Source organism: Paramormyrops kingsleyae, chromosome 2 (genome assembly GCF_048594095.1).
Source record: "Paramormyrops kingsleyae isolate MSU_618 chromosome 2, PKINGS_0.4, whole genome shotgun sequence".
Taxonomy (NCBI): domain Eukaryota; kingdom Metazoa; phylum Chordata; class Actinopteri; order Osteoglossiformes; family Mormyridae; genus Paramormyrops; species Paramormyrops kingsleyae.
Window position 1 is genome coordinate 500,557 of NC_132798.1, and position 27,333 is coordinate 527,889.

At 44.5% G+C, this 27,333-nt stretch overlaps 1 protein-coding gene across 5 annotated transcripts in view; it reads right to left on the reverse strand.

The window, feature by feature from the left end:
- Positions 1-27,333, reverse strand: part of dab2ipa (DAB2 interacting protein a) — a 165,506-nt gene that overhangs the window by 70,871 nt on the left and 67,302 nt on the right. For 4 of the 5 annotated variants that reach the window (XM_072703040.1, XM_023834471.2, XM_023834472.2 and 1 more), the window contains 2 exons: positions 22,802-22,908; positions 4,614-4,732 (listed from right to left, as the gene is read on the reverse strand). In XM_072703040.1, the coding sequence (XP_072559141.1) occupies positions 4,614-4,732; positions 22,802-22,908 (226 nt within the window). Of the gene's footprint in view, positions 1-4,613; positions 4,733-14,959; positions 14,989-22,801; positions 22,909-27,333 lie in introns of those variants that run through there. The other variant, XM_072703043.1, reaches the window with a different exon arrangement.

A 27,333-nucleotide genomic window follows, 5' to 3' on the forward strand; every position in this document is an offset into this window, starting at 1 on the left:
GGACCAGAGCCTATCCCAGGAACAATGGGAGCAGGCGGGAACTAACCCTGGGCAGTCACCAACACACTGCAAGGTGCACACACACACACACACACACACACACACACACACACACACACACACAGACTCGCCAATCAACCCGCCCTGCATGCTTTTCGACCGTGGGAGAAAACTGGAGCCCCCAGCAAGAACCCACATGAACTCCACAAAAAGACCCAGGACCTTCTTGCTGTGAGGCAGCAGTGCTAACGACTGCACTAACCACTGCCACCCGAGGACCATTTAATTAATGACAAACAACAAAAACATATATTTACCCCTAAATAGGCAAGGGAGACTTGAAAGCCACATATTTTAGATGTAGTTTCTACAGGAAAGTTGTCTGCAGGAGAGACATCTGCTGCATAGAATCAGAATCAGAAAACTTTATTGATTCCGGAGGAAATTGCTTATATGATGACTGCCACAATACACAAAGACGAAGACACAAGAACAATATAAAATAAATAGTCTAGATAAAATCTAAGTAGAAATCTGTAGAAAGAAAACAACCACAATATGGATAAACTATGCTACATACAGAAATGCCTGGTATAATATCTATCTATAAGTCACGCAGCTGAGTGAAAAACTATTGACATAGTGGTACATGTAGTTTGGAATAAGTTATTGCAGTCTAGAAAATCAGTAGTAGTAATTAAGTACTATCAAGTAATATTAAGTAATGAAAAGTAATATTGACAAAGTAGTAATATTGCACATGAACACTATTGCACATAAGATATTGTGAGTAATTAAGTGATTTACCTGCAGATTTACCTGCAGATACTGAGCTGTATTTGAATGTAACAGAAATCTAAAAGGTCCCCATTCTTTGAAGGGGGAAGGGAGGAAGTTCCAGCTGAATCGTCTGCTCGCTGCATTGCTAAAACTGATTAACACTTATTAGGATTTTATATCCGATTGCTTTTTTAAATTCATAAATAATACAAGGCTCAGAGATAGTTTGTGTCAGAAGAACAACATACGAGTTGACTGAGGGTTTTGAGGGCATCATGACAGATGCAAATGTTCCTTGTCTTACAGGCAGGGACCATTTGCTTATGCACTCATTTCCTGTGAATTCACACACACTAAAAATATCACAAACATCACAGAAATGTCATGTAGACGTAAGTGCTGCAGAAAGCTTATTGTAAGGCTCCCAGTAAATGACAACAACAAGATGCTGACTTTGGTATCTTGGTCTGGCTTTATAGACTTAGATGTCAGCCTTATAGAACTTGTTATAAGTTACAGTGAATTAGCTCATTGCCTGACTTCACCCACATATGACAACTCATGGAAGTTTTACTTACACAAAAATGTACTGGGGGCAGAAGAAAAAATGATTATTTCAGAAAGATAACCAATCAGATTGTAGAGAAGGTAGATTAAAGCATCTAGAGGAGGCGGGACCAATCAATCAGATGTCTTGGTCCCGCCTACTCTAGTTGCTTGGACCCATCTCCTTTACAATCTCATTGGTTATCTCTCTGAAACAATCTTTTTTTTTCTCCTGCCCTCAGAACATCTTTATGTAAGTAAACTCCACAAGCCAAATGCCACCTGATGGCTACTGAGTCATCCTGCAAGACACCATGAACGTCCAGGGAGGATCAATATTATAAATCTTTGTGCAATCAAGCAAATGATTCCACCAGAAGAACATCCTCTGTGTTTCTGAGACTTAACATCTGACCTGTCATAGAAAAGCATAGAGAGATATGATTGTGGCTCCAGGAGAAAGTACAAGAACTGTCACTTTTATATCTTTAACCACACTGTCTGCCTTCACGCTTCTGACGTGTGGAGGAATCAAGCTACTTCTCTTGTAGAATGTCTTTTTAAGTACCCCAAGTCATACTGATCAACTAATCTGTAAGCCCATAAACAGGCAAACCAGAGTCCTGTATCACAAAACAGGATTTTTGGTTTAGCAAGATATCTTGTTGGATTTAAGGTAGCCTGGGCTAAATGTAAGTGAACGATGATAAAGTGAAAAAGAAGTATTTTAACTTTAACTTTAACGTTCAAAATAAATATTTCTGATTCTGTGCAGATCCAAAATAAAAAAGTGACACTTCCTGAGGGAAACCGGTGAATTAATCTGACTCATTTTTCACTGACGAACATGAAGCCTCCACAACAGGTTCCTGGCATGGCGGACGTCTCTCGAGCTCATTTATTGGTACTTCTAGCTCTCCCTTTAATCTGTTGCCCCGAGGTTTGAAGCGTCTGCCGAAATAGCAGCGCAGGAAGTGTTAACACCCATGGTCCAGCACAGCAGGCCTGGAATCCCAGTGGCTTCAACTAAAGTCCACGTAGTCACACTCCAGCTGTATGAAAAGTCCAGCGGAACAAGCTGAGATCAGGGGGTGTCGATTTTGGAAATGGAGTGAACAAGTGAAGTATGAAACCTTCTGTCTTAAAGAATCATTCTTAGATCCAGAAGCCAAATATATCTTAGTGACAGGGACTCTACCCCATTCTGCAGTAAATGTAACTGTGGAATATTACTGGACATACAACAATTACATGTAACGCTCTCAATAATAAGACACTTCAAGGCTGCTAATGCAATAGAATACATGGTTCTTTGTAAGATACATTATAAATGTACTGGTTATAATATTCTCATACTGTTCAATACCTATTTTCCTTTTCACAAACATATGGTATTGTGAATAACCACTCACCGCAATCCAAATAAAACAGATCATATCTTAATACACAGCCCTCTCTTTGGTACCAGGTTAACTTGAGGTGAATTCCACAGCATAAACAGGAAAGTAAATGTTAAAAAACAGAGAAAAGCTTGCAAACCACAGATAACTATACATGGAAATGTTTTCCCTGCCTGGTCTCCTCAGTAATAACTGAATACATGTCAAATAATTTGGCTTGGATTTCGACGTGACACCTGCATGTATCCCAGCCTACCAACTGCGATAGTTGCTTACATTGCAGAGGTATATTTAGATTCAACTGGGAACTATTTCAACAAAAATGAATAATAAAAAAAAATGCAAAATGCACAGGGACGGTGAAGAAGAGAAAATCAGTGTTTATTTATAGCAGATCTGGCCGGCAATATCACAGAACCCATGTCACCAGCATCTGTTCAAACACCAAACACTTTTAAAGGGCTTTCTCTCTATTTAAATTCAAACACCAGAGATACCTAAGACAATGCATAACATATAGTATATGCCATTTTAAAAACATCTCCATATGAATTTTCAATGCACTTTTTTTGCAGCGTGATGCTGTTTGATACCCAGTGTCTCAAGTATGTGAAACAAGCCAGGAGAGGGAGGCATTTTGTCACTGCTGGGTACAGCCAACAGGCGGATGTCATTGCAGAATGATGACATTTATGATAATGGCATGTTAAATAATGACGTGGGATACTGTAAATGCAGGTAATAAGACAGAAAAAGGCTGCAAAAAAGTTCATTGTTCAGCTTTTTTCATATTGTTTCACAACTGTTACCATACAGTTTTACAAAAACACCCACCATTAACTGAGATGATGGGACTGAGTATTGTTGATAAAACAATGGACTATTCAGCATCTAGTTACAGCAAGTTAATGTATGCCCTTTTGTTTAAAAAAAGTCAAAATATTCCTATTGTTTGCCCTGACAGCCAAGTAGTGAATCTAAAAGTGGGGTGCAGAGCAAATGAATGTGCATTGAAGTGGCCCGTTCAGGAGCCACTCTCAATGAGATGTGTTCTTCCAGACCTATATTACCGCTGTTATTTGGATCCCACATCTATCGGATGCAGGAGTGCTGCCAGTTTAATAAAAGTAGTTCTGGGGACGTTTTTGCTTCTGTGCAAAACCGATCGAGTTCTCTTTCATGGCTGTGGTCTTTGTTGAAAAACACCCACCGTGACATTACACCTTGAAACAGGACTCATGCAAAACGTAATGGTGCCAGAGGTGTGTTTTCCAGTTAAATCTAGGATTTATTGCCACATTCCAGCTGAACTGGACACCTCCTCATTGGGTCATAAATGTGGATGAAATAAACTGATGCTATGAACAATATTTGTCCAGACATGTTAAAAATTTGCCCATTCAAACGCAGGGAAATTCTGCAAAGGCCACTTGTAATACACATTTTCGGACAAGGGCTATAATACATTTCTTGTTTAAGAGTAGAAAAATCTTTGAAAATGTTAGTCTTTCAACAGAAGTGTACACTTCCTCTGCTGATTGATTTGCATTCAATAGACAGTTTTTGAACATACGGCCTTCTGATTACATATATGTATTTTTTTTCCTATTTTTGTATTCCGCTGAAAGATAGATTTAATATTATTTTATTCTGATTCTATCTCTTTCATATATATGACAAGACTTTCTGTAACAAGCTATGAGATAAATGTCAAGCGAAGGTCTGTGTACCTTAACTGGCCACACAGTCTTCCTAACAGTGACCTTCACACTGCACCCAGGTCAGTGAATGACAGTGCAAACAGGAAGCCCAGGAGAGGCGTGAAAGTATGCCGACATACACTACCCCCATTGGAGCCAAACAGCAGGGGGAAGCTCTGCATCCTACCTCTCATTCTCCATGGGCCGGAAAGCTGGAAGAATGTTCCGGAAGCTGCTGTTGCGGTCTAGTTTGGGCTGACTTTTAGTGCGTTTGATGGAGCCCTTCAGTCTGCGGCTGAGGAACCCCTGTGGAGGTTGGGAAGAAGAGAGAAAGAGGCTTAAACATCAGTGCTTATTACAGGAGAACGGGAAATCCATACAGGTGGCTCCATTAAGGGTGGAATTCACATCTACGATTTCGCTCCCTCTCATCTCTGTTAATTGAAGGACCCAAGGATGCAATATGCGCAATAACCGATGGTATCAGGGTTCACCACCCGTGTGACCAGTTCACCATGGAAACTGCTGCTTGGCATCCGCACATTTGCGGTTAGAGACTGATGAGAGAGGCTGTGACTCTGCAGCATTAGCAGAGTGCTGGAGGATTGTTTAGCACTGTGGCACATTTGTTGGCTGAAATTCCCTCTTTCTTATGAAAAGTAGCTAGTTTACTACCAGCAGGCCAGGATGTGTCTGCAAGCCACGGGAAGGAAACAAGCCGGGGTCAGTTTGCTGTTTTAGCCTCATTTCAGGGCTTCACAAATGGGAGCAAAGTAAAGGTGCAAATGCCAGATTACAGGCCGCAGCTTAATAGCTTCAGAGAGCATTAACACCTACTGCAGGTATGGGTTTGGCCATTACCTGGATGGGAGACCAACTAGGAAAGCTGGGTTGCTGCTGGAAGAGGTGTTGCTATGGTCAACAGGGTAGCCCATCCTGTGGTCTGTGTGGATCCCAATGCCCTGGTGCAGTGACAGGGTAGCCCATCCTGTGGCCTGTGTGGATCCCAATGCCCTGGTGCAGTGATGGGGTAGCCCATCCTGTGGTCTGTGTGGATCCCAATGCCCTGGTGCAGTGACGGGGTAGCCCATCCTGTGGCCTGTGTGGATCCCAATGCCCTGGTGCAGTGACAGGGTAGCCCATCCTGTGGTCTGTGTGGATCCCAATGCCCTGGTGCAGTGATGGGGTAGCCCATCCTGTGGCCTGTGTGGATCCCAATGCCCTGGTGCAGTGATGGGGTAGCCCATCCTGTGGTCTGTGAGGATCCCAATGCCCTGGTGCAGTGACGGGGTAGCCCATCCTGTGGTCTGTGTGGACCACAATGCCCTGGTGCAGTGATGGGGTAGCCCATCCTGTGGTCTGTGTGGATCCCAATGCCCTGGTGCAGTGACGGGGTAGCCCATCCTGTGGCCTGTGTGGATCCCAATGCCCTGGTGCAGTGAGGGGGTAGCCCATCCTGTGGTCTGTGTGGATCCCAATGCCCTGGTGCAGTGACGGGGTAGCCCATCCTGTGGTCTGTGTGGATCCCAATGCCCTGGTGCAGTGACGGGGTAGCCCATCCTGTGGTCTGTGTGGATCCCAATGCCCTGGTGCAGTGACGGGGTAGCCCATCCTGTGGTCTGTGTGGATCCCAATGCCCTGGTGCAGTGATGGGGTAGCCCATCCTGTGGTCTGTGTGGATCCCAATGCCCTGGTGCAGTGATGGGGTAGCCCATCCTGTGGTCTGTGTGGATTCCAATGCCCTGGTGCAGTGATGGGGTAGCCCATCCTGTGGCCTGTGTGGATCCCAATGCCCTGGTGCAGTGACATGGTAGCCCATCCTGTGCTCTGTGTGGATCCCAATGCCCTGGTGCAGTGATGGGGACACTGTGCTGTAAAAATGGTGCCGTCGTTTGGATGAATCGTAAAACTATGGTCCTGACTCTCTGAGGTCATAAAAGATCCCTGGGCATCTTTCGAAAGAGTAGGGGTGGTACCCCGATGCCCTACCTAAATTGCCCACTGTGGCCATTTCAAATCTGACCTCCTAATCATTCCCAAAATCGAACTGGTGAATTCTCTCCTGCCCATTTACCACCATAGCTACTGTGTGGTGAGCGTACTGGTACAGAATGGCTGTCGTCACATCATTCAGGTGGGGGCTACACAGTGTTGGAGGTTGAAGTGGCTCCCCATTGTTTCTGTAAAGTGCTTATGGAGTCTTGTAAAGCGCGATATAAATGCAACTTGCATTAATTCATTAACACATCGGAAAATGACAAGAAGAATGACAAGCATATAGCAAAGGTCAAAGACAATGAATATTTATAAATTACACATGCTTATATCAAACATATACTCTTTTTCTTTGCAGTAGTTCCTCTGTCTGCAGAGATTAGTCTGTAAGTCTATAGGCATGTCTGCCTGTCCTGTAACCTCCCTCAGTTTACAACCGTAACTAATTGCATAATAATTTTAATTTGTTTTGCAAATTATTTTTAAATTCATATTTCCCCATTATATCATATGTAATCATGTAGTCATGTAAGTGTTCATCAGAAATCTGTCAAGTAGATCAAGAAGCAGCAGAGGGTCAAAAAACTAAAATGAAACCCTTATGCAACTAAGTGGTTAAACAACAATAACAACAGCAAGTGAAGCGGGAAGCCGAGTGACTTCAGCATAAATGTGAAAACTCAACCAGCGTGGAAAACCTCTGTTCCGGCTTCAGTGTATCGATACCACAACAACCACAAATGCTGCAGGACATGCTGCACCTACAACTTTCATTTTGGAAAAGATGAAGACAAATCCAGTGCCTATTTATATTTATATTTATCCAGACTTGGGTGAATGTATCCCCAGGTAGAAATGGAATGTAAAGCAAACTCCATCACACACACACACACACAGACAGACAAACACACACAGACACACACATGTTGGGTAATCATATCTTTTTGGGGACGGCTCATTCATTTCTATGGGAAAAAATGCTAACACTAACTATGACAACCTTAACCCCTACCCAGCCCTAACCATAACCATAAGTAACCTAACAAAATATGAGTTTTTCGCATTTTTAGTTTTTTCATTGCAGTCACAGTTTTTCATTAAATTGAGTTGGCTTGAGTTGTGGGGACATTGCGTGTATACCCACTCACACACGCACACACGCACACACACACGCACTCACACACGCACACACACACACACCCACTCACACACACACACACACATGCACACACACACTCACACACACACACGCACACACACACGCACTCACACACACACTCACACACACACACGCACACACACTCACACCCGCTCACACACACACACACACCCACACACGCACGCACGCACGCACGCACGCACGCACGCACGCACGCGACACACACCCGCTCACACACACACACACACACACACCCACTCACGCACGCACACACACACACACACACGCGCACACACACACACCATGAGCTCTAATTTATGTTCAATAAACAGATGTTTGTACTGTTCCCATTGGCATAATTCCCTTAATAAGAGATTTTTCTTTCTTGTTCTTTGAACAAATGCCTTATCAAATATGACTGTTCCCATTATTCTGTGACACTCTGGGCTATTGGCTAAAGTAACTATATATTTTATTTTTATTGTGACAAATGTCGTGTTGGCTGGACTCCATCTGCATCAGTAACTGAGTCAGGGAGCCTGTGTGGTGAGATTTCCAGAATATAAACAGCGTACCTCACTACTTAGGTATAAATCACTATTGCTCCACTTACAGACAGATTTTCATCTCCATCTTACGGGCAACTGGCTACAGAAAGGCAGACCATAACTTCACCTAGTCCATTTGATAAAACTCATTACATTAGACTACCATACAATATTGCTTTAGTAAACAATCACTACATTGCCTTTTATTATGAGAAAGATAAATATCAATGTCCCGCTGATGTACTTAAAAACATGCTTTACATGCTTGATGGAGGCTAAACAAGCACATTTTTTTCCCTTTTCATTTCTGTTTGGCAGAAGCCCACCCTCATGCTACTGAAAATAAAGTGAGAAGCCAAACATCCCTGCGACTAAATCGCTATTAAATACGAACCTTTGTTACATTTAGATATTAGGATTTCATTATGTGTTAATCGCTGTCCGTTGATTACTCTTTGAGACAGTGACCACTTCATGCCAACAGTCATGGCAAAATTTCCGAAATAATGTGAACCATAAAATATGTATTATTATCCACATGCAACTTGACCTTTACTGCAGGGGCTGAACTTAAGCTCTTGTTGCGATTTAAAAGATTGTCTCTTATCTTTAGGGTTTTAACCGCAACTTATGCGAAATTGATCGTTCCAGCAATTGTTGATTCTTAAAACTGTCAGGACTTTGGAGAAATGGGGTGTATTTCATCTCACGGCCTTCTGTGAAATGGGCACATTTATGTCCGTGAGAACTTCATGGTTTTCCACATGGCCCAGAGCCGAAGGAGTCACTATTGCAACCATTTGTCAGGAGAATGAAAAACTGTGACTGAGACCACAGATCGTCCGTCATCTGTGCAAAACTGTAACAAAAGTTATTTGTCCAGCGATTCAATAAACGCAGTAATCCACGTTTTTATTTACCAAGTGAGCGCCTTTGTTATTTATTAGCTGCATGCCTTAAAGGTTTCTCTTTGTTACAAGTTTCTTTTTTATAAATAAAATATTTAGTTATGCCCAGGTGTGTTGAGAAATTGCAGAGACATGTACACCTTTCTGTTTGGATTTCAGATATTCCATGAATGGTGGCGTAGCCTTCCTTTGGGGTGTGGAGCTGGTTCTGAAGTTCTACAGCAGGGTCTCTGCCTCCAGAGCCCAGTTATTAAAGTGGCCCAGAATGTCCAGTGTATTTCCACCAGGAATTTCAGTTGTGATTCAAAGAGAAAGACAAGTCTTGTGCTTCCCTCCAGAAAACTTTTTTTTCTTTTTTTTTGACAGACTGGTTTGTAGGAGATGTATCTTCTGCATTGTTTTCATCTTTGATAATGTTCAAAGGATGAAAGTCAATGTTCCATCTCTGCTGGAGTTTGAAATTTTTTATTGTCACAGGTGGGAAAATAAGAATCCAGATCTCAGTTTGGAAGCTGGAGGTCAGTGGGGTTTAATTGAGCTACTCTGTAATGTGCTGTAGATAAGCTGTGACATTCGAGTAAATGCAGGTGTCATGAAGATCTGAAACATGCATCGGGTTTACCCCTCTTGGCAGAAATAAATTGTGGGGTGCAAAAAATATGAATTTACAACTGCAGTATTTCTATAGTTTTAATTACAGACGATCCCTGTAAAGGACCTGAAAAAATGAAAAAGTAAAACTTACATCAATTTTGAAAGCGACTAAGGTGGGTTGCAAAGTCTGTTACATAAGACTGTTAAATTGGATATATCCCATCAGACTGGGATATATGGATGTTCTTGAATCTTATTTGGAGACCAATAAGTCTTGGAGGTGGCAGCAAGAGCAAAGTGCAGATCACACCAGCTCATATCTCAGCTACGGCTCTGAGAGTCTCAGCTACAGTTTGAATTCAGCTAAATCCCTGGCAAATGCTCCCCTTGAACCTTGCAAGTCAGTATGTCATATGTGGGTTCAGTTGTGACATGATTAGTCCTTTTCAGAAGTTACTGTTCAGAAGTTGCCCTGCTCTCTCAGTCAAAGTCTTATTACTAGTTTGTTGCATGAGCAAATATTCCTTACCTCTGTGCAGATGAAGACCGCTTATCTATGAAAGACTGTCATCCATTAAAATGCCAACAGGAAATATGCCCAGTTCTGCCATTGTAATGCACATGTGTCCAGATATGCGAAAGGGTCAGTCCTGAGTATGGAGGGCTGCAAGTATTGCTGGTTTACTGTCTCATTGTTATCTTTGATTTGCAAATAGTTACTTCAATGTCTACAGAATAACCTTTATACCTCACTATTAATTACATTGTCATTACATTATTGCATTTTTCTCATATATCTGCAGCATGGAGCTGATAGCAGTGTGAATCTCCCATATCTGTAGTCATTACTTGAATCCAGTTTATAAGTAGATATCATTTAAAAGTGTTTTTCAATTTAAAATAACAGTTTAAAAAATCACAATAGACCACACACTAACATCGTAAGTATTAAAACTGGGATATTGGAAGTGGAGAAGGAAGAGTCTGTACTGTTAAAGCCGTGAAAGTTTGATTATGGCAGTTAAACACTGTCCATTTGTAGGTGTCCACAAGGGAGCAGGAGCATTTCGAGCCTCAGAAATGAAGAGTAAAACGAGCGGTAACAGGCTACTGGAAGCGGTCTTTGGATGAGTGGGAGTGCAGACAGATCAGAGATAGTGTGGGGGGGGGGAGAAAGCGTCTGGCAGGGAAAACTGCATAGCAGGGCAGAGCGAATTAGACTCCCAGAACGGCAGAGGTCAGCAGGGGAGATGGGAAAGAAGCAAAGTGAACTTTCATTTTGTGGGAACCAGCCTGAGAAAAGCCGTCCTAGCTCTCCTCCCTGAAGGAGAAGAGACCCTAACGTCGTGCCTGATTCCTGCCTGATTTATCAAAACGATAAAATTATCACAGTGATGTAATTACAATTCAGTCAAGCTCTGTTTTAATTGGTTATTCTGATGCAACTAGCATCTAGAGGGAAACAGCATTAAAATAGGTATGTTGACCTCTAGGAATCTAATTACATTCTTCTCACAAATGTATGCTATTCTAACTTATGTAGAGTATAATTAATATGTTTTCTTTTTGCAGTTCTTTTTTTAACTGGAGCTGGAGACATAAAAATGACACTTGGGGCTAAAGTAATCGGGTTTTGAGTAACTCTCAAGTTACGGTACCAAGAGAGAGCTTCATTAGTGAAAGCGGTCCACTTCTAACCCATTACTGCTCCACATTTCCAAGTCGATAAAATAGCCCTAACCCAAAAGCTGCTTGTTCACTCACTTTCTTCCCTAAATATTGGTTACAATGCATATATATGTATGTCGTGTGTGTATGTGTGTGTGTGTGTGTATGTATACACACACACACACACACACACACACACACACACACACATACACATTACTGGAATGAACTATTGAACTATAATTACAAGTACAGCCACAAAGGTTGCTGGTTCAGATCCTGCTGTTGGCAGAATGGGTTCAGCATTTGGCCCTTGAGCAAGGCAATTAACCCCAATTGCCCCAGAGACTGTCAGACCCTGCTCTGTCAATCACACTTTGCTTTGGATGAAACATCTTCTAAATAAATAAGTGTTAATACATTAAAGGGGAACAGTCTCAAAAAACATGGCAGCAAATGCTAAACACAAACAAGCAGCACTGGAAAAGACAAGCATTGTTCAAAAGCTGAAGCTCACTGATGAGGACAGACACTTAACAGGATAGTTGCCCATCACACCACAAGACTATGGCTTCAGAAATACCACAACCTCAGTGACTGATTCTCAACAAAAACTGTAAATTGTGAACAAAGGTATAATTTAAGTGAGACTATCATTTAGAAACTACTTGTATTCAAGACCAACTCACAAAGGGGCAACTGAAAAGGAATTTTGTGAGTCACCTATCACATTTTTCTGCATCTACATGGGTTTACATTTGGAGAAAGTCAAAGAATGCATTCAACCTACTGTAGAATGTCTGTTGGTGTGAGAAACCATCTTGTGGAAGTCACTCAGTATGATAGTAGTACTCAATGGTTATCTGAAGAATATCTATAGCATGAGTTCTTGCTATTGGAAATGTATAGGAATAAAACATCAGGATTAACAGGAAAGGCAAACAATACAGAACAGGATGCCTGAAATGTTTGTAGACCCTCCACCACTGGGTACTATGGATGAACAGGCCAGAGCAGTGGCCATTCCCAGATCAACATTGTGCGGGGGGCACGAGGGGAAACAGTCTTTAAAAAATCTGTGACTGCAATCAAAAGACTGAAAATGTCGAAAGTGTTGTATTTTATTTGGTTGCTAATGGTTAAGGTTAGGGCTGAGCAGGGGTTAAGGATGTGATTATTGGGATTAAGGTTTTGTCCATAGAAATGCATGGAGAGTCCCCATAAAGAGATGAGCATAGGTCTGTGTGTGTGTGTGTGTGGCTTTTTCTGCTTCATTTTATGAAAAAGTTAGTGATGGTAATGGATTGCCAAAGGTTGCGGGGGCTTAGACAGCAAGAAGCACCTCACATGATCTGTGGTTCCTAAGAGCAGGGAAAGGTTAATATCTTTGTACTCATGGCCTGATTCCCTTTATTGTTATTGAATTCAGGGCACTTCTTTGATGTTCTCTGTGGTAACGTCATGACTGATTACAACACTCGAGGAAGAAGGAGATTCATTAATGTGCAGTGATTTCTTCGTGAGATGATGTGCATCTCTTGACATCTCTCTCCTGTCCCTTGATATCAGGCCGAATGTTAGGAATCCTGCTGTTTTGACAACTGCTCAAAAAAAGTGCACAACAATGCACCAGTATACAGGCCTTGAAATGTAAGAAATGCACTAAGCATCTTCATTGTATTGTCTGTGTGCCGTTTTTCATGGCTGGCATTAAAATGGGCATTTAAGCAGACATCGACAGTTATTCATGGTTCTGCCACCACCAGACTGCATTTTCTTTATCCCTGACTAAACGGACTAAAAATCAAACATTGCATGTATTATTCTGGTGACAGTAATCCATACTGAGTTGTAGATCTGACACAAGATACATGTATAAAAATTATTAACATGAGTGTAATCAACCAGGGCCTTTACTGCGTCTCCAGGCAGATATAAAATGTGCTGAAGATTCTTGTGGTTTTGAGTTATAGTACGTTATAGTACAGGAAGTTTTCTTTAAACTGCAAGCAAACACGGAATCATCCAGTTAAACTATTACAAACATAAACCTGTGAAGAGTCACACTATCACAGGCATGCAAACCATGCAGTGTCAGGCCCTCAAATTGATTCATTTACTGACACACAGGTGTTTGGAAACAGCGAGCTTAGGAAGAGATGCATGCATGCACTGAGTGACCAAAAGAACAGATTTACCATGCTAATTTACCCCTCACTCGCCATTTGGTTTTTCTGAGAAACGGCTCCACCAAGTGGATATAAGGGGTACAAGCAACTAGCGACAGAAACCGTGCATCGGAGGCAGTCAAAACAATAGCTTCAAAATGATCCATGGTATGGACTGCATTTGGCAGCCATTTTTGACCCTGTGTTGATCTCAGCTGTAATGTCTTGTTTGGTCCAGGGGTTCCTGTCTTAACAGATTGTCTAATTTTGAATCTAAACGCCGCCCCATGCCGATGAGCGGCAGAAACACAAAGGTGGAAACAGGACAGCTGTGAAGTGACTAAGTGAGGGGCGTAGTAGGTCTGTTGGCGGGGTCCTGCTGACCACATACCCCTTCCCCGTCACAATGACAGCGGATCCATGGCAGATGTTGCCATCCCAGCAGCTGTGCCGTCTGTTGATGGGCAACAGGGCCCATGGCCACGCCAGCACCCCCAGACCACCGTAGTCCGCTGACGTGGCCAGAGATGCCCCCACAAGAGCACCGTGTCATTCAGTCAGCGACCCGTGTGTTCAGGCACTTTGGAGTGCATTTCTTCCACGATGCCAGAAATTTGAACAGACGCCATGAGCTTATTGCCACAAGAAGGAATATGCTCAACAGATCAGCAGGTCAAGACTGATGATGTCGTGAAAGCTGTGACAGAGTTTAAAAGCACGACTCCATGAGCTAGTCGAAAAAAGAGGAAGCATGATAAAGATTCAATCACAATAAGCTCTTTCTTATAGCATTTAAAGTCACTCGGCTGTTTACATGCAGAACTGCAGTAGGTGGTTCCTCTCCTGTTGCCTGTCACATCTCTTTAGGTTTCCCCAAACCCTGCCTCCATCATGAATGCCACCAAAACAGTAATTAATGAAATGCATACTGTATAATTTATCACTGCCAAACCCCCTTTTCAAGCTGGAGTAAAAAAAAACAAAAACCTTATAAAATATGCATAAGCACAAAAAACGTGGCAAGCTATTGTAAGACCGAATACTGCAATGCTGTAAGCTGAGCCCCACATTTAAAGGGCCTCATTAATCGAACGTGACAGTCTCCGAAACAGAGACGGGATCGGCTGGGAAAGACCGAGGCTCCATTTTCTGCATGGGCTCCACCTGCTGCCAGGTAGGGGACTCCGTCAAGGGGATGAGGGGGCGTCTGGTGAGCCGCTGCTGGCTGAGGGGGTCTGCCAAGCCATGACCACAGACAGGTCCCCTTGTTTTTAATGAATACTGGTACGGAGAACCGTGTTAAACCCATGAGTACAAACAACCTCAATACATGAGGAAGGACTAGGGTGGGTGAGAGAGAGAGAGAGAGAGAGAGATAGAGAGAGAGAATTATTCATTTGCATCTGATATATCCTCTTTTGCACCTTTTCTACCCACATTTAAATAATTGATTTTTTGGGTGACAGATAAAGCGTCATGTGACGCACCCCCACCTAGCTTTGAGAATCACAGGTGAGGTGATGCGGAGTCCCTGCCTTTGTAGGATGAACAGCAGTTGAGGCTGGAGGTAGACAGTCAGAGCGGTCCAGGTTTTTTTGTGTGTTCCCTGACAGCAGGGGTGTTCCAGGTCATTCGTTTCTAACAGGAAGGAGAAGTGATGTCATCTGTGAGTACAGCTGTATCAGAGAAGCCCTCATAGCTCAGTGTGATGGTGAGCAAATGGTTATATTGTACAGCAGTGGCTTGTCCTTTATGTGGTCTAAGACAAAGTCTGCATTGTACATTCTGCAAAGGGTTTATCATGCGGTCCTTTTGCTTCTTCATTGACCATGTTTAACGTGCTTCAAATCAGCCAAGTAGAGACAGCCATCAGACACCAAAATAGCATTGCACATAGCGACCTGACCAATGTGTCGCTGCTAATGTAAGCTAAAGCATTAAGCTATTGAGCTGAGTGTTCGGGCGCACGCCCTTCTCCTGTTAGGCGGCTGTCTGCTTCATTGAACCGCTAAAGGCTATGAAGTCAAACGCCAACAAACGGGTCAGTATGAATGTGAAAGGAAATCTGATTTTAGATAACAGAAGGAGCTTAACGATGAAGTCACATGGCCTATATGGCTGTCCAAAATCATTGTCAGAAATTGTCTTTGTGCTTTCTCAAGTTTTAATCAATTTTATTATTTTATTTCTGGCTGATTGCAATATATAATTACTGGCTGTGCCTCAAACAATGAAGCAGATAAATTGACAGTTTAATTTAAATTAATTAGTGTGGCAAGCTGTCGGTTCCCTGAGGGAAAGCCGCGATGGCGTAGCGCTGCTGTGCTGGCAAAGGGCAATGCTAATGCAGTGTGAATGTACTATAACTTACTCTAATAGTAACACAGCAGACAGTTATTTTTATGGTTCTACAGCTGGATTCATCAATGGTAAAACTTAAGGTGTCAGACATTCAAATATGCAACCAGTAAGAATAGAAGAGCATGTGGATGACACAAGGCACCAGCAGCAAAAACACAGGCTGCCGGCAGAACAATATTTTCAACTGTATCCCTATAATTACACCAGTGCAGGGAAATTACAAATGATTTTGTTTTACCTAAGACAGAGTCCTTGTAGCAGTTAATGACCTACTGACCTGATACAGTGTGTGACAAATGAGATTCGGTGCTCTCCCAAACACTAAGGATGGTTTGGTTTCATAATTTAGCAGCTATTTGTCAAGCCAAAGATCCTGGCGTAAAATTATGTAGAACTCCAAAGAAACATGGGTAATTCAATGTGACATTTATCTCATGTGCATTACAGTTTAATTACTTCTTAAACCATAAAGGACAAACAAACCCCAAGGTTATTTCGGAGTGCTGGGGTAGGCGTCTGGTTAGAGACGCCCAGCAGTCTGAGAACCCAAGCAGTCTGATGGATTCTTTGAAACAGAGACAGACCTAACGACTCCCTTAGGAAGAAAAAGTCTCTTAACCTATTTTAATCCTGACTCTCAAGGGCTTAAAACAAGCTTCAGTTAATTTTACATCAGTAATTTGATTAATATTCACGCAGAGACAGATACTCTTCAGGCAGTGGGCAAATGGCAACCTTTGGTTTTAAATAGTGTTATACATACATTAAAACATTTTCTTTTGCTGGAGTAACTATTTAGGCGCAATGCCAAAACTATAAAAATATCTACTTAGGACAAATAAAACAGATGCTCGAACAGAGCCAGCTCAGTTAAACGGCAGTGAGTTGAGGGCTTGGTGAGTGAGCAGATATAGCTGCGAGAAAATGGAACATGTTAGATATGAAATGGGGGAGAAGATGGACTGTCAGGTTTTAAAATAGACGCCTGTGATTTGGCCCGGCAGAAAACGCTGGATTTATGAGATCAATTACCGAAGCGCTTCCCAAACCAGTGAAATTAGAGTGCAACACCAGCTACACAATAAATGTTCCAGTCATCTTAACCTTCCTGGCATTCAAGAGAACACTGCTCTCCTTTGTATTTCTCACAACACAGACCATAATGCCAACCCTGAGATTTAGAAGCGTCTCTCTCATCCGAGTACCAGCTAAAACTGATAAGTCAAAGGCGGAAGAAAAAATGACTCATCCTTCAGGAAAATCAGATGTGTGACCTTAAATCTCTCCTCAAATGGAACAAATATGGACCACGCCATCCTAATTATGGTGATGGGGCTGGCTCATTAAAAATTCATAGCAGGCATCTGTATTTGCTTTCCATTTACAGCCTGACAGAATGGTACATCCTGAACTCAGTAGTTAGGTAGAAATGTAATTAAATTACCCAGCCTGGAATGGGTTGTTAGGGGGCTGGTGTTGCATTTTGCTCTCTCCAGAATGCTCCCCAATCCCTGTCCCATACACTGCTCTGTACTGCAGTAGCAGGTGCGATGGAGCTGAAGCACTCCAACAAGGCTGCCTTTACTGCCCTCTCAGCCCTGCTGTTAGTGTACATCTTCTCTCAGAGCCTGCAAGAGTCAACATTCAGCCTGTTTGTTCCTTTAGAGGCTATTAAACAAAAAAAAATGCAAAGTCACCACTAAATGGCAGCCTGCTTTGCGAAGCAAACGGTACAGGCATCATCTCTGAGTAATTCACAGACACTGGTGCAGGCAGATTGTCCGTGTAAAGAAACTGTCCCTATTATTTTAATTGACTCAGCACCCACAAAAGGTAGCTCAGCCGTCTGCACATTATGCCTGTGTATGTCACTGGAATGCAAATGTCACTGGGAAAAGTGAACAACGAATGAACGGTGAAATTATAAAAGTCCTGGCAATTAAAATCAAATTTTAAGCTGTTAGCTGCATTACTAAATACCAGTTCTATACAAACCATAACCTATGTATCAATAGATTATGGATATCCAAGCAGCAGTAAGTCTTCTGCCAGTTAGCTGACTTGTTGAGCGTCTGTTGAGAGTGGCAGAGAGAGGACAGCCAAGTCTGAATTCTCCACTGCCAGTGTGATTGCTTGGTAGGACAGTCACACGCAGGACCCTTCTGCAGCAGCAGCATTGTGTTGTCCTGTATTAAAATGCCCCCCACAGGCATAACACCTGTTAGAGGGAGGAAGCCAAAGTTGCTCCACTGGAAAGGTATACTGACCTGCACTGACCTGACTGAACTGTATGTTGTCTACTACCTGCTTACTGCAATAATAATAGATACTGCTTTTTACCTAGTAATGCGTTTCTGGAAAAACACAAAACATGACATTTATACAATGGGAGGCAGAGATCCAAAGCACTTTCAGGGTTGCATTTATAGACAGAAGACCAAGGGACAAAGTCAGCATCCAAACCGAGGACCAAAGAGCAGCGAGTTCTGCATTCAGGTCACAGAACTGCTCGTATCTATAGCTGGAAATTGTGATGTACCTTGCTGACAGGAGGACAAGAGAATCTATGAAGCAAGTTAATAATAAAACTGCATCTCCATCAGGAAACTCACAGCAGGCGATGCTGACTTCCTCTCTTCCTACCACCAACAAGCTCAGAGCTATGGAGGACAGTGTGGGTTTTCCACCCATCGGAAGACCTGTGTAATTCAGAGTAGATTAGAAATCCACAAAACAGACTGACATTAAACCTTAATAATATTATTGTAGTCTGGTCTCTCAGGGAAACTACTTACATAATTGCAGGCACAACTCAGCAAGATGGTGGCAGACTACAGGACTAATTTAAATAATGTTTCAACTAATAGATACTTCAGTATCAAATGCATGTCTGCTCTCCAGTGAAATAAGAACTTGTCCCTAGTACAGCATACAATGAACTCAGCTCCCTGAAGCCAAGCTCACACTGACATATTAATATACAACTAAGCCAGTGCAGGCCCAGGCTACATAACAGTAAGGAAAGGGATGGGCCTTGTTGACCACCTCTACCTAATGAGTACCGTGGGGCCAGAGCAGACAGCTGGCACTATCAGACTGCGGAGCCCCTGTGGCCAGGGTTAGGGGTCCCTCCACATCAAACACGGGACAATACTCAGTTCATTATGGGCGCGGTGGGAGAGTTTACATCCCCTCTCTCCGACTTCATGCAAGGAGCAGCGGGCTAAGAATGCATTCAGCCAGCCAAGAGTCACTGCCACAAAGACACCTCCACCCCTCCATTCCCAAAGTCCACTCCAGAGTATCTCTTAGGGCGCACTCACACTCGGCCAGGTTGCCATGCATGACTGTCCCCCCTTCCCACTCCCTCGCTGGTCTTCGCTCACATTGCACTTAAAATTCCGGGCCCGAGCACGCGTTCCTCTTCATCGTGCAACATTTTTGTGTTGAAGAAAACATAGGAAGAAAGCGCAGCACAGTGGAATTCAGGATTAATGTCCATGTTTTGGGGCTTATTTTAAGTAGTTTTGGGTGCAAGGACTTAAAGCCCTCTTATAGATTTATCGAGTATGCAACGCAGCAATTTTCATTTCATCATGCCACACATATAAAGAAGACAGTTTTTGTGTGCTGCATCCAGTTGTTCCTGGGAAACTCTCGGCAACCAAAATTTCCAACAAACTCTGCACCTCTGCCGTAGATCAAAGTGATCCCTTTGTCCCCAGGTTTGTTAAATGTATGTCACTACCCTATCTGTACAGCCTACCAGATCCGTTCCTTCCGAATGTGCACATGCCTCTGCCAATTGCGTCATTGACATCATGTCTGGGTTCTGTGCTCAGGCACGATGACTGATCATACTCGGTGCATACCATGCCCAAGTCTAGCTGAGCCGTACCGTGGCTTAGCATGCCTGGGCATGATATGGAACGATCATTCTAGGAACTACAAATGTGCTTGAGCACGGTATGGATGACCTAGTGTGAGAACACTCTTAGCCACCATGTTCTCCTGTGTATCTACCATTACCCACCATGTTCTCCTGTGTATCTACCATTAGCCACCATGTTCTCCTGTGTATCTACCATTAGCCACCATGTTCTCCTGTGTACTGTATCTACCATTAGCCACCATGTTCTCCTGTATATCTACCATTAGCCACCATGTTCTCCTGTGTATCTACCATTAGCCACCATGTTCTCCTGTGTACTGTATCTACCATTAGCCACCATGTTCTCCTGTGTACTGTATCTACCATTAGCCACCATGTTCTCCTGTGTATCTACCATTAGCCACCATGTTCTCCTGTGTATCTACCATTAGCCACCATGTTCTCCTGTGTATCTACCATTAGCCACCATGTTCTCCTGTGTATCTACCATTACCCACCATGTTCTCCTGTGTACTGTATCTACCATTACCCACCATGTTCTCCTGTGTATCTACCATTAGCCACCATGTTCTCCTGTGTATCTACCATTACCCACCATGTTCTCCTGTGTATCTACCATTAGCCACCATGTTCTCCTGTGTGTCCCGGGGATGGGAAAGGCCTTTCTGCCTGCTCCTGGGGTCTGGCTCCATTGGGGCCAATCACACCCCTTGCTGCTCCCATTTCCCTGGTGTACTGGTCACACGGCTCCAGCTAGATGGCAACCGCATTTGTATTCGGGCTACAAATGCAGCACAGCGCAGGACCTTTGAACTACCCGTCTGGATTTGCTCTGAAATTGCGGCATCACTTGTCATTCAGGCTGAACGCTGGGGGACCCTGCCCCCTGCTGTTGGGATGAAAAGCAGCGCAAGGCTAAGGCTTTTTGTGACTCTGTCCATGTACGTACATGTCTGTGTGACAGCCCCGGGTTATGAAAAGATAATCAGAGCCTCAGCCTTCACTGTCGGCCTCATTAACATGAGCGCAAGGCTGCAGTGGATTCGCTCAGTCGACCCACTTATAAATTCTGACAGAGCCCTGATAAGTGTTTCAGCCCGGGCCGCTGAGTAAAGTCAATATTCATTATGGAGGCGCAGTCTCACAGACGCTGAGGGAGACACACGTCTGGACCAGAAGCAGATCAATCTGAGAGAATTACATATACACAGCGCCAGCAGGCCTGCTGTTACTGTGCTCATCTTACAGCAAAACAACACGTGTCTATGAATTATTATTAACAGTCATTCTCAATTCAACATAGAAAATAACCCCAAATTCCCCTAACATTTCAGTCTGAATAAACACATTCTATTGTGATTAAAGATATGCTTTACATTTTTTCACAGACGTCAACGTGGGAAATTCTTGCATCAAATAAGTAATTAGTATCATCTGGCAAATGCATGTTTGCATAAGTTTCCTCCAGAGCCCAGAAACATGTGAAGAGATAAACTGCTGTCTCTAATGTGCCTTTAACATGCATGTGAGTGTGAGCCCAGAGACAGACCCATCCAGGGTGTCCACGCCTTTGTACTTCCTGGAATGGGCTCCAGGCCCTCAGGGGCCACGCACTGTGTCAGCAGTTATGAAACATGCATGGATGGTGACAGTGGACATGAACAGTGACACTGGGACTTTATTGAACAAACCAAATATATCTGAAGTGTGAAAAGAAACGCTGGATTCACTAAAAATAAGCTTTTTGCAGACTAGTTCACAACTAAAGATATGCATTTCCAGCTCTGCTGCTGGCTCCATTGTTAGACTAATAAAACACATTGAAAACTAAGTAAAGGAGTGTTTAGGAGACTGTATGACCTGTCACAGTACCAGCATGTCACCCACTGAGCATTTCCAGGATCACCTCACATGTATTCAAGGGGTCCAAGCACTTTTTCATGCAAATAAACATAGTTGGAAGTGTTACTTCCAACTAACGAACAGAAGTTTCAGTTGGCAACCCATATAAATCAATTAAATGCTCTGGGAGCAGCAAGGAAATACAACCTGTCCGTTTATAAAACAGCTGCTCCATAATCCATATCGGCCTTGGGAATGCACTCCATTATCCCACCAAAAGTGTGACCAAAGTTAATTTAATATTATGGCCATTAGGGAAAAGGTCTAAAATCCAGGCATGTCACAGAAATCAGCTGGATGACTGGCTATATGGTCATTGTACTTTATTGTATGCTGTACATTCCATTTTCATTAGGTATGAATCATATGTGCACTTGTACTTATCAATTACAATAGAAATATTAGCAAACTGTCACCTATGTACAAGGTGTGTTGAGGATGATTTTGTTACATTGTGACGACTCCATAAAGGTCCAGATGATAAAAATTCTTCCTTACTTTTATGTCAAAGCCCCCCCCCCACACACACACATACATTTGTATTCATATCTTTATGGGGACCATCCATTCATTTCCACGGGAAAAACCTAATCCCAGCAATCACAACCTTAACCCCTACCCAGTCCTAACCTTAACAATAATAAGTAACAAAGAAAATACAAGACTTTTGGTATTTTTTGTTTTTTGATTGCTATCACAGATTGCTTTGATAGAGAGTTTCCCCTTGTGGGAACCAAAAAAATGGTCCCCACAACATCAAAATAACAGGTTTGTATCACATTTTGGGGACATTTGGTCCTCACAATGTAATACATACATATGCCACACACACGCGCGCTGAAGTGCTTACGGTCTCTTTATATGCCATACATTCATCAGTGACATTTTACCTGGCATTAAGTTGTCATGTTGGACTTTGAGTCATTTTGTTACGTAAAGTCACCACGTCTAAACACTGACATATGTTTGCTGCTACTGCCTCTGCTACTCAGACAGCTGTGGGAACATTTACATCTTTTAGACGAGTCAAGCTAACAGCAAGGCGGTTTCGACAAAGATCTCTGGCATCCCTGAGCTTCCATCGCGCCTGAATGTTTTGCTCGCACTCATATGCAGCGATCCGAGATGGCTGTAGATACAAAACTCACAGAAACAATACCAGCTAGCGGGTGGCGCTCACCGTGACCCGGAAGGGAGTGGAGGTGGTGGGCTCCATGCCGGGGGTGGTGTCCTCTCCGGCACCGCCGGGCATGCTGCAGCGCCGGGCCGCTTGCTCCGTGGGGGGCTCTGTCAGAGACACATGGAAGGCTGGGCTTAGACACACACGGCCAGAGATTCTGAGGCAGAGCTCACTGCGCTCTGGGCAGGTTAAGGCCAGCTCCCCGACAACATCTATGAAAAATGCATGTCAGTCGTAAGCAGCGCGAGCTGGGGCACATAAGCTACTCGCTAACGAGCCAAAGTGTTACAGATCATAGCCCAGACGCAGACTGGCATTTCACCGTGACAAAACGTCTGAAACGAGTTTTGGGCAGTGCTAGGGCCACACAAAGACAGGGGGCCCCTGGAAAATTCTACCAAAGTGGCCCCCCACTCCTCCAAACCAAATTACCCATGCTCAATCACTCTTGCCCCCCTCCCCCACCAATGTCTGGACCCCTGAAAGTCTTCTCTTTTCTCCCCCCATATGCAGAGCCCTGAGCAGCACGTCCACACATGAGTCTCTCGAGTTGGAGCATCTTCAACAAACACACAGAAGTTTCACGGATGTCAAGCTGAAATCCACAGCCCACAGTTACTGCTTAGGGCTTTGGTGCTACGCAGCCCACAGACGGATGCTGTGTTCATCAGTCGGCCACTGGCTTCACTCCTACTTACAAATCCTATACTGTTTGTTTCTTTGGGCTTTCCCAATGAAACACTCAGTGATCAATGGTGATTCAATCCCAAAAGGCAGCGGAAACACACACGACAAGTATGGAGGCAAAGCCGAGAACAAGAGTAATGCAGTTCACCAATTATTTCAAACTTCAAACTGTGACTGTCGAATTACATCACAATTACATCATCGGCTGCTGATGTTTCACAGAGCTAGTTACTGTGGAGCTGCCTGTACATTGCGCCTAACCACAGAGCGCAGAACACCGGCACTTCAAACATCCATCCCTGACGTCTCCTTATCCTCTGGTCTAAATTGAGCGTATAGTTTCATCCGACTCCCTGCCTCAGCATTATATCTATTCTAATCTAAAAGCTCGTTTTTACAGCCTAATCAAATGCCTCACTGGAAAAGTGAAAATAGCAACAAAGGCCTGAAAGCAGCGGACATTAGACCTGCCTGCAAACATTATCTCCCTCTTCAAAGTAACCCAAATCCTGTCTGAGACAATGCAAATGTCACAATATACAATGCAATAATGGCATGCTGTTTTTGATCAGTCTATACCAGTTCTGTAATTGCTGATAACCACAGGGAAAAAACCACAGTGAATGATCATACTGAAATGACTGCCTGTTGGGTAATGTTCCTCAAAATACTGAATCATTTCCAAAGCAAGAATGAAAATGGAACTATTTCCTAAAAGACAGTGATTTAATAAGTATACGTCATATGACTCTTTTACAGCGTGCTGAAGCTGACCTTTCATTGCTTCTCTGCACTTCAGGAATACACTGCACCCATAACAGATGATGAAGCTCAAATGGATTTAAGACTTGAGATGTGCAGTTAGTTAGCTGGTTATCTCAATCCCACAGTCTGGTTAAACCTTTTTTGAAGGTTCATATAATGTAAAAAAAAAAAAAATATCCCAGAACATGCTCTCTTCTTCTTCTTGTTTTCCTCCATTTTTTTCCAAAAAACTCCACCACCAATTTGTTTCATTTTAGCTTCTGACACTCATTTCATATTGTCTTCATAATTTGGCACCATTTAGAGTTAAAAACCCACTGAAGGAGAACAGCTGTGTGTGATTCCGTTCCACAGGCGTGCGGAGCTGGTGTTGTTATCAACTGCATTAATGGGTTAATTAAGTGTAAACAACCCCTAGGGGGGAAATTATGAAGACGGGTGTAACTTAGATAACAGACACACAAATCCCACAGCTCTTTATATGCTTAATTGCCATAGCCACAGTCAGCCATTGCATTCAACAGCAAGTTGGGATAATGACGTACAAATAAGGGTCACCAAGGTAGCAGACATGCAAGCTAATTAATATTTGCATCACAGATTTACTTATTAATGTCGCTGGGGTGATTTGTCTCTCATTACAAACATGGAGAATGGATCGGATGTGGGACATGAGCAGAAAAATCTACAAATATCAGGCCTGCTTCAGAACGTACTTGGGTATCACATGGATTAATTATTTAAACATACAGGTATGAGATTAATAATTCTTGTATGTAAAGAATTCTTAACTGACAACTGATAAATGATTATTTCTACTGGGGGTAGTGGCCATGTTTTACACATTCAAGCTAACCAGGCCAGTGAGGCCAGTGAGGCCAGTGGCACACGCTGGGGGATGGAGCCATGGAAACTGTCTGTTGAAAGACAGACTAACTGTGGCATCAGCCTGGAAAACAACTGAGCAGACAATCAGCAGCAATGGAGTAGAGGCTGGTTTTCTGCCTTGGTGTCATTCATATGTCATAAAGACGTTTATTCATATAGAGCAGTGTTTCCCAAACCGGTCCTTGGGGACAAACAGACGGTCCACATTTTAGCCGGGAGCTGGGAAGGAGCAAAAATGTAGACTGTCAGGCAGGGATCTGGGGGGGTCCAAAAACGTGGACTGTCAGGCAGGGATCGGGGGGGGTTTAAAAACGTGGACTGTCAGGCAGGGATCGGGGGGGTCCAAAAACGTGGACTGTCAGGCAGGGATCGGGGGGGGGGGTCCAGAAATGTGGACTGTCAGGCAGGGATCCGGGGGGGGGGTCCAAAAACGTGGACTGTCAGGCAGGGATCGGGGGGGGTCCAAAAACGTGGACTGACAGGCAGGGATCTGGGGGGGGGTCCAAAAACGTGGACTGACAGGCAGGGATCTGGGGGGGGGTCCAAAAACGTGGACTGTCAGGCAGGGATCTGGGGGGGTCCAAAAACGTGGACAGGGATCGGGGGGGGGGGGGATGGGGGCAAAAACGTGGACTGTCAGGCAGGGATCGGGGGGAGGTGTCCAAAAACGTGGACTGTCAGGCAGGGATCTGGGGGGGTCCAAAAACGTGGACTGTCAGGCAGGGATCTGGGGGGGTCCAAAAACGTGGACTGTCAGGCAGGGATCTGGGGGGGTCCAAAAATGTGGACTGTCAGGCAGGGATCTGGGGGGTCCAAAAACGTGGACTGTCAGGCAGGGATCTGGGGGGGTCCAAAAACGTGGACTGACAGGCAGGGATCGGGGGGGTCCAAAAACGTGGACTGTCAGGCAGGGATCGGGGGGGGGTCCAAAAACATGGACTGTCAGGCAGGGATCGGGGGGGGGGTCCAAAAACGTGGACTGTCATGCAGGGATCGGGGGGGGGGGGGGGGGGTGTCCAAAAACGTGGACTGACAGGCAGGGATCTGGGGGGGGTCCAAAAACGTGGACTGTCAGGCAGGGATCTGGGGGGGGGTCCAAAAACGTGGACTGTCAGGTAGGGATCTGGGGGGGTCCAAAAACGTGGACTGTCAGGCAGGGATCTGGGGGGGTCCAAAAACGTGGACTGTCAGGCAGGGATCTGGGGGGGTCCAAAAACGTGGACTGTCAGGCAGGGATCTGGGGGGGTCCAAAAATGTGGACTGACAGGCAGGGATCGGGGGGGTCCAAAAACGTGGACTGTCAGGCAGGGATCGGGGGGGGGTCCAAAAACATGGACTGTCAGGCAGGGATCGGGGGGGGGGTCCAAAAACGTGGACTGTCAGGCAGGGATCGGGGGGGGGCGGGGGGGTGTCCAAAAACGTGGACTGACAGGCAGGGATCTGGGGGGGGTCCAAAAACGTGGACTGTCAGGCAGGGATCTGGGGGGGGGTCCAAAAACGTGGACTGTCAGGCAGGGATCTGGGGGGGGGTCCAAAAACGTGGACTGTCAGGTAGGGATCTGGGGGGGTCCAAAAACGTGGACTGTCAGGCAGGGATCTGGGGGGGTCCAAAAACGTGGACAGGGATCGGGGGGGGGGGCAAAAACGTGGACTGTCAGGCAGGGATCGGGGGGGGGGTCCAAAAACGTGGACTGTCAGGCAGGGATCTGGGGGGGTCCAAAAACGTGGACTGTCAGGCAGGGATCTGGGGGGGTCCAAAAACGTGGACTGTCAGGCAGGGATCTGGGGGGGTCCAAAAATGTGGACTGTCAGGCAGGGATCTGGGGGGTCCAAAAACGTGGACTGTCAGGCAGGGATCTGGGGGGGTCCAAAAACGTGGACTGACAGGCAGGGATCGGGGGGGTCCAAAAACGTGGACTGTCAGGCAGGGATCGGGGGGGGGTCCAAAAACATGGACTGTCAGGCAGGGATCGGGGGGGGGGTCCAAAAACGTGGACTGTCAGGCAGGGATCAGGGGGGGGGGGGGGTGTCCAAAAACGTGGACTGACAGGCAGGGATCTGGGGGGGGTCCAAAAACGTGGACTGTCAGGCAGGGATCTGGGGGGGGGTCCAAAAACGTGGACTGTCAGGTAGGGATCTGGGGGGGTCCAAAAACGTGGACTGTCAGGCAGGGATCTGGGGGGGTCCAAAAA